Raw genomic sequence first — 15,700 nt, 5'->3', positions numbered from 1 at the left:
GACAACTGTGCTTTTTAATATGAAAGTAACTCTTTGGAAGGTGGCTTTGAGGCCGGTACTTTGTTCTGCGTACAGCGTTATTTTGTTGATTAATTTTCCATCCGATTTTTGTGCATTTCAACAGCACCAGTTTCTTTGATGGTATATTTTGATAAATTAACCACTAAACCTATGTGGTTGTATGAAACAGAGGAACATGGCGATTAATAGTTATGAGCATTATTTGAAGGCAGTGAGTTGCTCGCACCAATTAAGCAAATCTGATTGTTGGTAATTTATATGGCACAAAAGCTGGACCGGCATAAGAATTTCATTTTTTTTCTTCCTTTTCTTGGTAAGTTGCATTAACTTGCAGTGATCGAAGATGAAACAACTGCCGACTTCACAAATTAGAATTACTGGGGTTTCTGCCGTCTTCACTTCACAAATTAGAATTACTGGGGTTTGAGCAATAAAAGTCTTAAAAAAAAAAAATTTGATCTATTTTGCACCTCCTCTTTGGCCCCGCTCAAATGAGAATGGTGCTGTGCAGAAGTAATCTGATACAAACTCCATGAGGTACCAAATTACAAAGTCATCATCCAGATAGCAGCTTCAAATGAAGTACCGAATTACAAAGTAGTTTTTTATCAGCAACTGAACGGTTACTCGATGAAAAAGAAAGAGAGGAAAGTTCATGGCTTTCCTTTCTACAACTAAATTCTTTTTCACTAATGATTTACAATTACAAGAAGCTTTAGATACAAAGTGATCCCTATTAAAGCCATTGTTCAATTCCTCGATCATGCATGTTTCAGTTAAGATGCAAATCATTACAATAAACCAAAACAAATTGGGTGAAAAGGACCTTAATTAACAACTTTTGGAGACCATTGCATTTCAATCCATTGCCTTGAGCACTCTGAAGGAATCCATAACTTCTCGCAGATCCTTTTCCTCCTCTGTGAACATGTTTTCCGGTGATTGCAGTCTCAACTCATATAGTCGGTTGTTTTCAACACCAAGAACAGATAAGTAACGCCTATCCCATTCAAGACGCTGTATCCTGTCTTGTGGCATGACAGCCAACTCATTGTTGCTTGCATATGATTTAATATTTACCTGTATAAAAGGCAGAGAAAGGTAATCAACAAGAATTCCTGCCAAACTATAAAAATAATCAATAAATCTTATCAAGCAGTACTATTAATTAGAATTACCAACTTAGTCCGAAGCAGTAGGTATGACTACAACTTATTTGTAAGTGTAATACGTGTCCAGGCATGAAAGCTAGCATGAAAAGCTTAAACCAATAAACAAATCCAAGCAGGCTGCTTTGAGGAAAATAATACTCCAAGCAGACTTTGATACTAAACTTCAATATGTAAGAACCTGTCACTGCCCACAAGCTTTTTCATATATTTCAGATCAGGGAGATACAGTTAGCAGGCAGTTCGAACATGCTATAAGATGGAGAAACAGGATTTTCTGGCCTCAAATCCTAGAAGGTTTGGTATGGGAGCCTATAATGCCAGCGGAACAGCCGCTGGGGATGGTCAACATAAGGTGCAGTGTCAAGCAACATCTTTATTAACATAATTAAGTGCTATCATAATTCAGTACGCACACCTATTGCCAAGCAAGTTGATTTAAGGAAGATGTTATTACAAAACGACTGTAATGCTGAACTTCAATATATAAGAAACCCAGAGTGCTCATCAGTTTTTCTACAGATCTAAGATCAGGCAGTACAGTAAGAAGGCAGGTTGAACATGCCATGAGATGGAAATACAGGATTGGTGGAGGCATCAGATCTCAGAAATTTTTGGCATGAGAGTTCATATGCAACCTGACTCAATACTATCATAATTCAGTACATGCAACTATATTAAAAAGCAGCAAGAGCTTCCCCATCTATTTAGATTTGACTTCATGCATTGTTACTTTGCAATGTCTTCAAAGTTTACATAATTGAACCTGGCAGTATAAAAAGACAAATGCCAGGCACAAAATACTTAACATATATGTGCTAGGACTTTGCACTGATTGATTATTTCAGAAATGTCCAATTAAAGAGGTAACAAATATGCTGAACTGATATTGGGATCTGGCTTAAGAACATATTGGGATTAGGTACAATCAAGATATTGAAAATATACAGAACAAAGAAATTGAACAAAAAGGTAGTAAGAAACAAAATGCCATCAACTTTCAGTATCCTTGGGTTATGGATCTAAAGGACCCAATGAAGCATGCGCATGATTTCCAGCTTTTGGACATCAGCTTAATCTACCAAGAGAATGTCTCCTACACTGCAACACTCAATATTTAAGCTTTCATGCAACCCTTGATAAAATAGACCCTTACCTCCACTTGATAGTAGACTCTGCCGTCATCAGCAACTCTTGATGATGCTGATAAAATGTTTGACTCACGCCGAACACCTAGTCTAGTAGACATGAACTCAGTCAGGTACTGTTTGAGCACTTTCTCTGCAGCTAATTGTGGAGGCCCCAAATCTTCAACACTTTTATACCTGGAGGATGAAGGGGAAGATAACTCCACTGACAGGTTTTCATCAAGAACAAAAGGGTCCCGGAAAAAAATGTCTGCACCAGCCCCACGGACTTGGATCCAGTTTTGGGGATACAGAAAAGTATAGCCATCAAATGTATCTATATATTCCCTGAAGCGAACTGAAGGTTCTGCTAAGGTGACTTCAGGGGATCCCAATTTCGATAATATTAAACTTGACAGCAAGGAAGCTACTATGTTCCTCCTGGGAACTGTGAAAGCTTTAGCATGATTACAATAGATGGTATGAAACATGAAACTAGAAAGAATAATGATGATTTAGATACAAACATGCCAAATAGAGTTTAATCTATTTGTCCAGTTTCTTAATCATGTAATGGTCATTTTACCAAAAAGTTTGTACCAGCAACTTAGAATGGTTTAGATACAAGAAATCTACTTCCAGAAAGACCAAAATCCCATAAATAGGCTCAAAGGCCAGAACATCGTTGTCCTCTGCCTAGATTGGACAACATATTTGTTTCACTCTACCAATAACATGAAGCCTAGCAGTAGCAGGTTAGAGATGGGTGGCCCATCCTTTCATATTAAAAGGTTAATTATGGTGAGTGATAAAGTGTAAATGAGAAATACATATACATCTTCGTGGGTTTTCTTCTCCCCATATATCTTCTTGCTTTGCGAATTATTACATTGTGTTTTTTCTTCTTGTTAAGTATTGGATAGTATAGATATATTATCTTGCTGCCTATATCTAGTTCCAACAGGAAAGAGCAATATTCTCAGTACGACAATTACCCAGAATGGCAGGGATAAGTTTAGTTGGTCACATATATAATGGAAAAAAGACTCATCTACTTTATTGAGTACTTAAAGTTCTTTAACATATGTTTTGCTTCAATTGATTACATTTTCCAAACTTCTCATATCAGAGGCCACGGCAAATATATCAGAGAAAACATAGCTTTTTCTTTCCTTTTTTTTTTTTTGATAGAAAGGCAAGGAGATGCATCTTGGTGTCTTTTAAAACCATTATTACTCAGGTCCAAATTCTTGGGGATGCACCATCCAAGACTCGGAGCCCCAACCTCCAGTTGTTAGGTTGGGGGGTGTGACCATAAGCACAATGCCCTATTCACTTTAATAAAAACATAGTTTGCTTTAGAGGAAAGAGATCTACTATATTTGTGAGGCATTTAATGAACAAAACAAGTTAATTATTTTATGGCAACCATGGCTAATCTACGAAGATGTGGGGGTCCGTGCTCTAAATACACAAAAGAAAAAACAACCAAAGCATCTCCATCATATTCCTCTTCTTTTATTTGTCTATTACCATGAGTGGTGATTTGTTTTTCATATTTGAAATCCTCACTCCTTTGGGCATCTCAGGCAGCTTAATTTTAATCTCTTTTTTTTGGTAACTAATTTTAATCTCTTTAAAAACTCTAACAATCATGAATAGGGACAAAAAAATCTTTTAGGAGTTTAACTAAAGAAAGATGAAAAAATTATATAAGATTTTAAATGTAATTGCTCTGCTCACTCACATGCATATCTTTTGCTAGAGACTAGTTAATTCAATAGAAAGCTCCACCTAAATAACAATGTCCAAATTCCTTTATATTCCTCCTGATTCCCACTCCTAATTCAACTATTATGGTGAAAAGAGGACTTTCCTCATTAATCCTCTCAAGGATGGTTTTATAAAGCATAAAATTCAAAATTCCCATCAGCCTCCATTGTCCCCACCTCCCTAATTGCCTCAGCATCCAGATTACGAGCAATGCCAAGCCATAGTGCCTAGAAACCAAAGGATCTGCTTTTCCTAGTCAGCGAGCACATCCTATCAACATGAACTAGGAATCCCTGCTTAGAACTGTTCAACCTAACAAAGTTCTTCCAGCAGCCAATTGTATTGGAAGATGGCCCCTAATATCGAACCTTTCCATCTTTTAAAATGACCAATCTTTCCACACAAATGATCATCCACACTTATCTATGTACAAAGCCGCTTCAAGATCCCTGATACCTAGCCATTTCTCCGTCGACACATCTTTTCCAAAACCTATCTGCTCTCTAATCCGGTCAATCCTCTTTACAAAATTTAACTACAGACAAAACCTTTAAAGTTGTCCTCACTCTCAACTTGCCTTCTCAATAATCTTTAACCGCAGCGTACGGACAAAAGTTAATAGAAAAGAGCAATTTGGAGCAGCCACAAAATTTGTTCTCCTCAATCCAGATATTCTTCCAATAGCAGCCATATATCCTCCCTATTCTACCACACAAAAAATACATTTGAATGTGGTTCTTTCCCTGCACTTGCTCCGCAACACACTATCATCCTTTCCGAAATCCCTAATACTTAAAAAATCGCTTTTCTTTCCCTCAGAAACACTTCATCAAATTATCTACCCCGAAGATAACTCAATAATCATTCTCCTTCATCCAGCCCCTCCTCCAGTATAATGTCTCTCCAGATGCCAAGATGGAGATATCCCAAAAAAAAAAAAAAAAAAAAGCCCCATAAAACCTTCCTCTGAACCTATCCACCTATGAAAACTAAAGATACTAAATCGAACAAAATTCAAGGGAAAAAAAAATAAAAATCTGAATCGGTATTATTCTAAGTGAAATTCATCTGCATTCCATAAAAAATCAAGATTTAGGTCATCACCAATCACTCGTCCAACAATGTCTTTACCAATTCATTTCATATACCAAAGATGGATTAGTTCGTAGACTAATCAAAGAACATCATTCCATATATAACTACTAATCTATTCTAGAGAGAGAAAGAGAGAGAGGACCGATGTCGGGCGCCGAATTTAGGCGAGATTGATGACCAGGGGAGTTCCTCCTTTTATTGGTCAGGCTGGTGGACGGTGAAATTAGCGGCGGAGGCGCTGACCTTGGGCGCTTTGGAGGAGGGCGCGGGACGCGGAGCGAGCCGACCACCGCGGCGTGGGCGGCTGCCATGGGAGGAGGGAGAGAGAAAGACAGGCGGATAAACGGCTAATAACACCGATAAAAGAGATAACGCCGACATGCCGAAATAACTGTTACCTCCGAAACAAATTATTCATCGTTATAATTTTTTTTAAAAAAAGGGGGGCGCTTGTTTTCTTGCACCGAGTTCATGTGAATATAAAATAATAAATTGTAATAAGAAAAGACAAAGGATGATCTACTATTTGTTACTATTCACGGGCAAAACACCTAGAAATCTCGACGATCCTCCAACGTGATTGAAATGGGTGAAGAAAAGCAATTTCACATTCTTAATTCCACTTGTCACCATGACTCCAAGGATGCAAATGGGCAAGCTGAGGTATAATCAAGCTTGACTTGACTAAATTTAGTACCACCATTGCTTCTATGTGGGCTTGCCTATTGCTAAATCCAATTAAATTAAATCAATTAAGGGCTGAGACAATCTAGTCCATTTAAACATATGCATGTAAATTTTGTTGCTTACGCATACATTTCTGTGCAAGCATGCGGTCTTGCATATCTTACATGTTTTTCAAGCCTAGTTGATTTTTGGGCCTTTGTTGTGGCAAACTTGGATTAGGTTGGAAAGGGTTCCGAATTAAGACAAATCATATTGAACAGGCAAAAATATCCCATCCGATAGATTAGCTTAGATAATTTGCACCGTGAGAAATTCTTTATGCGCTGCAGACGGTATAGAAAATCCGACGTGAAGTATACTATTTTGTCCAATTAATCCACGTAGTCATTTTTTTTTGACGCACATTTAATATCAGTAGATCAATTTTTTCGTTTAAAAATTTTATATGACGAAAATATTTCTGCTCTTTGAAAAAAATTTTGACATTTTGTGATGTGTTATAGCTCAAGATCTGGCTCAGGATATCATAATATGCAAAAGATATTTTTGTCTAATCATTTTCTAACACATATTTAATGTCTGCAGATCGATTTTTTTTATTTAAAAATTTTATACGACGAAAATATTTTTATTTTTGAAAAAAAATTAAGATATCTTATGCATTTATGACATCTTGTATTATATTATAATATCTTATGGATAAAAAATATGATTTTCTGGATGCAGTATGTCATAATATGGACATAGGATGTTATAATTTTATCAAACAACAAGAAAATTTTTGTCATATAAAATTTTTAAACGAAAAAATCGATCTGCAAAAATGGTGACTATGTGGACCAATCGGATAAGACTGTATGCTCCTATCGAATTTTCTACACCATCTGTGGTGTACAAAAAATTTGCCTTTGCATCGTTTACTTCAAGCATATCTACTAGAGGAATTTTTCGTGCATCGCAGGTTCATATGTGGGGCTAAGGTACGTTGCGCATTTTTTTTTTTTTTTCATCATTCCATACAAAAAATCAATCGCTATAGATGGTGCGGTTTTACATCGCCTGCAGTGTACAAAGACTTTCGCTAACTACTAATGGACTATGGCTTGGTGGCCCACTGGACCGTCCCATTCCACTTTATGACGTAATCCAGCTCAATTATGTCCTAGGTGGCCGTGTCCAAAATTTCGGTTGCGCATCCGGTAGCTTAATCTATCATCCAAACAAGAAGATTTTCCCCTCCAAGTGCTTATCATGAAAGATATTTATATTTTCTTTGCACAGGGCATCAGCATTACTTCCAAGGAAAGAGCCCCTTTGATCTAATCAAGATTTGGAAATACATCGAAAAAAATTTACTTCCTTCCACCCTAAACTGCTAGGAATATGTTTGGTTGGGATGAGATGGGATTTGAAATGAGAATGAAAATAAATAATTTTTTATTATTTAGTTAAAAAAATTATTTTAATTTTAATATAAATAAAATATAAAAATTATATCTCGATCTTCTAAAATTCAATCTCGATTTTTTTAAATATTTAAATATTATTTTAATTTTAATTTCAACTTCAATCATAAATCAAACACGTGAGAGAATATGGTTATTCATATTGTTATGCCAATCAGTATCGAATCGGATGCTGGCTGTAAATCAAATGCTCACCTAATCCATTGTCCAATTCTTATGCCTGTTCCTTAGCGAAAGAAAATAAACCATATTTAAATTTCTGTGAGGATCTTTTCAGCTTCTTTTCACGTTTCACTATCTATCCACCTATCAGACACAATGACATGGCAATCAAAATAGTAAATTAGGTGAAGCCATTATGATTGATCATGACTTCTAGGCTAGTTTTCTTTACTTCATGTCCATAGCAAGCACGAAACTATAAATCCACTGCAAGCAAAGAATTCCAATGCCATTTGTAGGAAACAGTTAAGGGTGTGTTCAATTTTGTTCCACTCAAGTAATAAGCAACCTTGGGAATGCCAATCTCGAGGTCTCATTGGCCGGTAGACATTACTAGTCCTGACAAAGTATATGTTTGGCATCTGGTTACCCGGAATATTACCCTGAATTCTATCCAAAAAACTAAAAGAATCTACATCGATCTCTGATAAAAAAACAGCAATTTCAAGGCCTCAATTGCTTGTACACTCAACAAGTCCATCTTGTCTTAACTTTGACACTTAAGTGACGCTGACCGTTGAAATGGAGATTAGATCAGAGAAAACTTGCCCCATGTTAGGTAACATATCATAACTACATGTCATTACCCGTTGATCATGGGAAAGGTCAAACACCATGGTACACCTATCGCTGTTTGGAACATTTTTTTGCCCAAGGTCTATGCCCATCATTAGCAGATTCCAAAGCCAGAATTTAAGTTAAGAGTAAGCCTTTATCATGACAGAAGCCATTGTATCTAGACAACATTAGAAATTAAGAAGTTTTCTAAGCTTTGGATGCCATTTCTTCAAACATCCTTTTGATTTCCATCTATGCGGCATCATGATAGCTTTTCACCTCCAACTATGGCCCCACAACCACATGAATCATCGTCATCTCAGCAGAAAAAGATCAATACATGAAGTTGAGCCGCCTACTTTGGTGGTGGGCGGTGGATGCAAATTAAGGAATTTTGGGAAGAAATATCCAAGTGGCATTTTCATGATACTATCTTTCTACCTACTTCTGAAGACTTGAGAGCTTAGACTTATCCGAGGACTTACTCATGGCTCAAAGATCCAACAAGTGGATGTGTCTGTATCCTAACATGATTGATTATGTCCTCGTGCTCTAATTGTTAGGGTCACTCTCACAACACTATTCATTTCCTTCATCCCCTTAAAAGCTAATCCATGTCCACAGCTCCTTCGATACCCATGGCGATGCCATCGAGCTTCTTGGACCACGTGGCGGCGATCGAGAGGAAGGCTATATCATTGTTGCAGCTTGATGAGGACTTGTTAGGAAAAGGATGGCTATACTCCCACTTTCTCTCTTTTCTTTTCCTTCTTCATTGCCTCTGTTCGAAAACTTTCAAATAATTAAGTACAATTGAACTTATTATAGCCCTTGCCTAGTGGTACAAAAACATACACTCGTTCAAAGAAGAACCAATCAATCTTTTGTAGAGAAAGAGATCAACAGAGTCATGTATAGCTTTTCTGGTGTACGTAAGAAGGGAAGACAAAAGCTAACAACACAATTAGGAGGCACGTTCAGGTGTTTGTTTGTTATTAGGAATGCTCTCTTGTCGTTAAGAAGGAAGTGCAGCTATATAAAGTTGGGGACTTTATTTTTCCACGGAGTTGTTATCACTGTTCCTACATAGGTTTGAATGCTCAGCTAGGGGAAGGGATTGTGGGCGTTCTTTGGAGGTTGCTTTGGCGGCTACCGTGTGCAGCTTGCTTACGAAAACGGTTTCTGTTGAGATAGAGAGAAGTGTTTACGTCTTTCTCCTCGTCTCCATCGTTTTCTGCCTTAAGAAATGATCAGTATTATTGGAATTAAAAGAGCTTCAATTCTCTGTAACCTTGTCTTCTAATTGAAAGAGAAAAATGCTATGATGTTTGCTCACCCAAAAAAAAAAAAAAGAACGATGCTATGACTAATGGCTTTGTGGTTTTGGAAGATGATCCGGTCCATATACATTTCAGGATGTGATATCCCTTTGTGGAAAAGAGAGTTTTGAGAATAGTTAGTAGATTTGATCCAAGCACAGTATTTTTCAATGGAAATTAAATAATTTGGATGCTTCAAAAGTTTTTATTGGTGGGGACTTCGGACCTGATTTTAACTATTAGCAGCCATTCAACTTGGCCAAATATAAGTAGTTTTGGAGGGAAACAACGGGCATCCGAGTGCTAACATTAACTCTAGCTCCTGGATCTTTTGTAACCAGCCAAATATTCTCAGCTGCATATCTTTTGTTGATAAATTTTCTCCTGGTTAACCATATTTAACATTCAAAGGGTGCATGCGAACTGAAGTAGGATATGAGCAAAGATACGTTGCGACCATAACCACATCCTTGGTTAGATCTTCTATACTATTTATTGCAATAGTTTTGGATTAGAAAACTTTTTTGATTTACTTTTTTTTTTTTTTTGAGTGCAAGGGAGGTTAAACACCACCAAAGGATTAGACAACTAAAATAGAGATTCTTTTGTTCGAACTTATAATTGATGTTCTTGAGAGGATGAAGACCAAGAAAGAGAGCATGCAGGCAAGTAGCTACTGACTGGTTAATTTGTATTTCTACGGGCCACTTCTTGCATTTTTCAGGGCCCATACTTTTCATAAAATCGCGATTTTATCTCTCTTTCATGAATTAAATATTAGGGCTGACTTATATGCAAATTGAGTAAATTTTAGTCAATTTAGAGTTCGATCAAGATCATGACCATAAAAAACATATGCTTAACCTCAATGTGCCACTACCATATTCTTTTCACAGTTAAAAAGAGAAAAAAACGCTGACGGTTTGCTTATATCAATTTTTGCATCTTTTTTATCATAGAATCCTCTTGCAAGGCTTGTATTTGATGGAGATGAAGAAGATCCGACCTATGTCCAACTCATTGACACCCTCACACTTGATTAGATTGGCACAGTGGGTATAAATCCACTTTACGTTAGTTAGCACTGATGATCCTAGTCATGTAGGTCAAAAAGATTAACAAGTTGGGGTTGGAAAAAACATGGAATAGTTTTGGTCAAAGACGCATCAGCTTGGAATAATTTTGGTTAGAAAAAGGAGATTAGTGGATGGGTCACATGACCCGGAAACACGGACTTCCTTTTTGACGGAATTTACCCACCACCCTCCCTTCTGGTTTCATACGTCACCAAGCTTCTCTAAGCCCATGGTAGCCTTTAGGTTCCGGAAGGAAGAATTTGGGCCTCCACCTTTTTTTTTAGACGCGTGTCAGAAGCTGAGATGGTCCCTTTGGGAGCTTCCTTGTGGGACTATGTTTGGCTTTTCACCCACCGGCCACCGGTTCCCTCTAGGGAGTGCACCAATGACAGAGGGAGAGAGAGAGATGCCCCTTCTAGAAAGCAAAGACTAGATGAGCTTATCCTTTTGTTTAAGCTATGTTTTATTGGTTGTCATTCTACTTTTTAATTGCCCACTTTTACTATCATGGCCACCAAATTGTTGTCTCACCAAGGAGAACAAAAAAAAAAAAAAAAGATTTTTTAAAATATTTAAATATTTTTAATTACTAAAGCAAACTTTAACAGTTAAAATTAGCATAACAATGATATGAATTAGGGTGAAAAGACTTATGACCAGCTAATGCAAGTAAAAGATCCTTCTTCGATAAAGATGGATAAAGCATATGTTATTGATAAGGATTGGAGTGACACTGAATAAAAAATATTATAATTTAATAACTCATTGTTATAGGTTTCTTTTAGATTATTTTTATTTAGCAAGCTTGATAATTGTTAAATATTCTTCCTCTAGCTGTGAGATATGTCTCCATGTTTGGGATGTCTCTATTTAAGATGTATTGGCTGAGCTAGCTGTGAGATATGCCTTCATATTTGGGATATCCTTATTTGAGATATATTGGTTGGACATTGCTATAGGATGAGTTGGTATTTACCTTGTACAAGCTTTTGAATGTATATTTAATGGGATAAATCCCAAGCATAATAATATAAAGTTTTAATCCTCTACATGGTATCAGAGCCATAACCATCTCTATTCTCTTCCATTCTCCTCCCACCCCTTGCCTTCCCGATCTCCCATCACCATCTGCGCCGCACTCGGCTCCGTGCGATCACTAAACTCCCTCCCCTCCCCTCCTCCGACTCCGACGCCACCAACCCCCCTCGCCTTCCCTTCCCAGTTCGGTGCCTCCCGCACCCCGTGCGACCGCCCCTCGCACCCTCTGCGGATCTCGATGCCCATTCCACTGATCGAGGACTCACATAGGATGCTATGAAGTTCACATTTGTGGATCCATTTCTTATTCTATTAATGAGAAAGCACACCATCCATCAGATGTGCTGGTGCTTCCCCTGGCTCTTCTTCTCTGATCGTCTCTGATTCAGTGCTTCTCCTGGCTCTTCCTCTCTGTCCGAGGCCTCTCATCTAAGCTAGTCCAACGGAACCGGTCCACACCAATAGCACTGGCTCAGTTGGGGCTCCCCTCTATCCTATTTGGGCTGAATCTCAAATCATTCAAGTCAGCTTCCTTCCACTGTGTTCTTTAGCATTGTACTCATAATGACTGAAGTGGCTCAACCAATTATAATCAAGCTTGATGGGACCAATTACAGTCAATGGTTCTTTATGATGAAGATTTTTTTAAAAGAATGGAGATTTTAGAAGTACGTTACTGGTGACATTCAATGTCCAGTAGAACCTGATGACTCTTTTACTCAATGAAAAATTGATAACAACAAGATCATGATATGGATTTCAAATACTGTCAGTATGTCTATCAGTTAGCAATTTAGCAAGTTCGACACTGCAAAGGAGATTTGAAACTTCCTCACCAAGCGATACAATCAGATAAATTTTGCTCTCAAATACAAGCTCGAACTGGGCATTCACAATCTCAAGTAACAACTGAAGCAATCAATGGCTGATTTTCATTCTTAGATATCTCTGATTTGGGATCAACTTGCCCTGATGGAGCCCAATTAGACCCATGATACCAAACTCTATTATCAATTTCGTGAAGAGTTCCGCCTAGTTTAGTTTCTAATGGCTCTTCGCGATGAGTTTGAGTTTGTTTGGGCTTCTATTTTGTGCAGATCTCCTCTTCCATCTGTTAACACTGTCTTTTCCGAGTTGATTGCGAAAGAAACTTGGAAGAAGATCATCTTCTCTAATCCTAATGGTTCTCTCATTTTGACTATACGAGTCAAACCGAAGGGTCTATCTCAAATCTAGTACCACTCATGCAAGAAGCTTGGCCATATTGCTCGTAATTGTCCTAATTGGGAATTCGATTCTCAATCTCTGTTTGGTTCTCGATTTTAAGACATGTCTTCCACACAGTGTATCTACTGTAAGGAGGTTGGATATGTTTAGAATTATCCCCATCCAAACTCTAACAACATGCGAGCAAAGACTCGAGGTCCTGGAGATCGTCCATTCTCCACTACTGATACTGTCGTGTCGAAGCCTACAGCACAAGCAGCTACATATTTTACTGATGATGATATCCAGACAATGATTCATCAGGGTCTCTCTATTGGTAATACTGTAGCCTCATTTTCTTCTGACACTTCCATTCTGTCAGATAAATCGTTGGATAGGTGGTTCTTTGATTTCGGTGCCTCCAACCATATGACCTTTAACTCCAACATTTTTCAACATGTTTCTCCTTATCATTCTCCACCTCATATTCAAACTGCAAATGGATCATTCATTATTGCTAGCCATAGTGGAACCATTCATTCTCATAACCCATCTCTTTCTAATGTTCTTCTTGCTCCCCAACTTTTTATGAACCTTATTTCTATTAATCAACTATATGAAAAAAGACTTATAATAATTTTTTCTCCTTCTGACTGTGTTGTGCAAGATTGCTCGATAGAGAAGAAAGTTGGGACAAGCCATAAGATTGATCTTCTGTTTCTCCTGAATAAGCTTTATGTTCTTTATGTTTGTCGTATTCACTCAGGCGCTGCTATTTTTTCTACTGACTTCTCTTTTATGTCTTGATACAACCGATTAAGTCATCTTTCTTTTTCAAAATTATCTCAATTAGTTAACAAAGGATTGTTAGGTTCTGTCTCTATAATAAAAGAACCATATTGTGTTCACTGTAAATTATCTAAACAATCCACTTTATTTTTTTTTTAAGTCAATCTACTACTACTGTCCCTTTTGTTCTTATTCATTATGATGTCTGGGTCCCGCCCTTTTGTTTTCTATGGATGGCTTTAGATATTATGTTAGTTTTGTAGATTATTTCACTCGCTACACATGGCTCTATTTTTTGCATGCTCATTCTAATGTTTTAAACATTTATATTGAATTTGCCACCATGATTAAAACATAATTTTCTAAACATATAAAAATCTTCATTTTGACTCTGGTGGCGAATATCTTTCCAAAGCATTTAATGAGTACCTTAAATTCTAGAATACCATTTTACAATTATCATGTATTGAAACTCCACAACAAAATAGTATATCCGAAAGAAAATACTGTCATATTGTTGAAACAACCCATACCTTCCTTCTTTCCTCTTCCATCCCAAAAGTATTTTGGGGTGAAACATGAACACTACAGTATATACGATTAATCGCCTTCCTTCCTGTGTCCTTTGTGATCTCTCATCCTTGGAACGACTTTATAATTCTCCCCCTTCTTATGACCATCTTCGTGTGTTTGGATGTACTTGCTTTGTTCTTCTTCCCAAGCATGAGTGTGATAAATTATCTAAAAAAATGTAATCTGTGTTTTCTTAGGATATGGGATCCAACAAAAAAGATATTGGTGCTATGATCTCGACACACATAGATTACATATTTTTAGGTATGTCACATTCTGGAAGAAAATTTTATTTTTTTTCTTACCACACAAAAAGTCTCTATTTTTCTATAGAGAACTTTTGCTTGATCCTTTTCCCTATCATACACCGCTGCTTGAGGAACATGAATAATCTGGCTAATCTGCTATCTTCCCAACTGGCAATTCTTTTGTGAGTAATCTGACAGTACTTGAGAAGTGATATCCTACTCACTCTCATACTATACTAGCTCATTTGAAAGACTACCATTGTTACTTGTCCATCATTTTGCCACTCCATGAACTCAAGTCCTATCAAGTGGCATCATCTAATCCTTTCTGGCAGAATGCTGTGACAGAAGAACTTGAGTTTATACAGAAAATTAGTATGTGGGACCTAGTTGACCTACCTTTTGAGAAATAGACTGTGGGCTGTAAATGGGTCTATAAAATAAAAATCAAGACTGATGGTTTCATTGAGAGCTATAAGGCTCGTTTTGTTACTAAAGGATTCATGCTGGAGTACGGCATCAACTATGAGGAGACTTTTGCCCCTGTTGTTCGTATGACCTCTGTTCGTATTTTACTTGCTGTAGCTGTTGCCAAATAATGATTTCTACATTAACTTGATGTCAAGAATGCCTGTCTTCATGGAGATTCATTTTAATGCAGAAGTTGAACACTGTGCCTTTGCTCATACTACTGTTGAGATTGTCTAGCTTCGCTGGCTCCTTAATGATATGGGCATGCAATTATCCTCTCCAATGCCCATTTATTGTGACAGCCATAGTGCTATCCAAATCACATGCAATACCGTTTTTCATGAAGGCACCAAACACATTGAAATTGACTGTCACTTTACTCACCACCACTATCAGTACCAGATTATTAACCTACATCATGTTTCTTCAATTGGTCAAATTGCTGATTTACTTACAAAGTCATATTCCAGAGAGCGCTTCCAATATCTTCTCTCCAAACTTCATCTGCAAGAAGCATCTTCAGTTTGAGGAGGGGTGTTAAACATCTTTCTTTTAGCTGTGAGATATGCCTCCATGCTTGGGATGTCCCTATTTGGGATGTATTGGCTGGGCTAGCTATGAGATATGCTTCCATGTTTGGGATGTCCCCATTTGGGATATATTGGCTGGGTATTACTATAGGATGAGTTGGTATTTATCTTGTACAAGCCCTTGAATATATATTTAATGGGGTAAATCTCAAGCATAATAATATAAAGTTTTAAATTTTTAATCCTCTACAATAATAAGCCATCATAGCTTGATCGGTTCTTATTTGATCTTAAAATTCATTTTCTAATCGATTTTCTCTATTTTGATGCTG

At 37.3% G+C, this 15,700-nt stretch overlaps 1 protein-coding gene across 2 annotated transcripts; it reads right to left on the bottom strand.

Annotated features, from left to right (window-relative positions):
• Positions 1-559: 559 nt before the first annotated feature.
• Positions 560-5,562, bottom strand: LOC105039995 (psbP domain-containing protein 1, chloroplastic). Of its 2 annotated transcripts, none has more exons than XM_019848362.3 (3): positions 5,328-5,562; positions 2,347-2,765; positions 560-1,101 (listed from the first exon to the last, which is right to left on the bottom strand). In XM_019848362.3, exons 1-3 carry the CDS (start codon positions 5,494-5,496, stop codon positions 880-882), a joined length of 810 nt encoding a protein of 269 aa, XP_019703921.3. In that variant the 5' UTR covers positions 5,497-5,562; the 3' UTR covers positions 560-879. The 2 variants fall into 2 exon arrangements, with proteins under 2 accessions (XP_019703921.3, XP_073106757.1); XM_073250656.1 differs by having other exon boundaries at positions 2,347-2,774; positions 5,328-5,560.
• Positions 5,563-15,700: the final 10,138 nt, after the last annotated feature.

This window comes from Elaeis guineensis, chromosome 1, assembly GCF_000442705.2.
Source record: "Elaeis guineensis isolate ETL-2024a chromosome 1, EG11, whole genome shotgun sequence".
Classification (NCBI taxonomy): Eukaryota; Viridiplantae; Streptophyta; class Magnoliopsida; order Arecales; family Arecaceae; genus Elaeis; species Elaeis guineensis.
The sequence above is the reverse complement of the archived record's forward strand: the minus strand, read 5'-3'. Positions and strand labels throughout refer to the sequence as shown.

What these genes read in the sequence shown, in the direction of transcription:
- LOC105039995 (XM_073250656.1), bottom strand. Translation starts at nt 5,496, where the DNA reads ATGGCAGCCGCCCACGCCGCGGTGGTCGGCTCGCTCCGCGTCCCGCGC. An exon ending in AAATTCGGCGCCCGACATCG is followed by an intron (nt 2,775 to 5,327) that starts GTCCTCTCTCTC and finishes ATCATGCTAAAG; the next exon opens with CTTTCACAGTTCCCAGGAGG. An exon ending in GAGTCTACTATCAAGTGGAG is followed by an intron (nt 1,102 to 2,346) that starts GTAAGGGTCTAT and finishes CCTTTTATACAG; the next exon opens with GTAAATATTAAATCATATGC.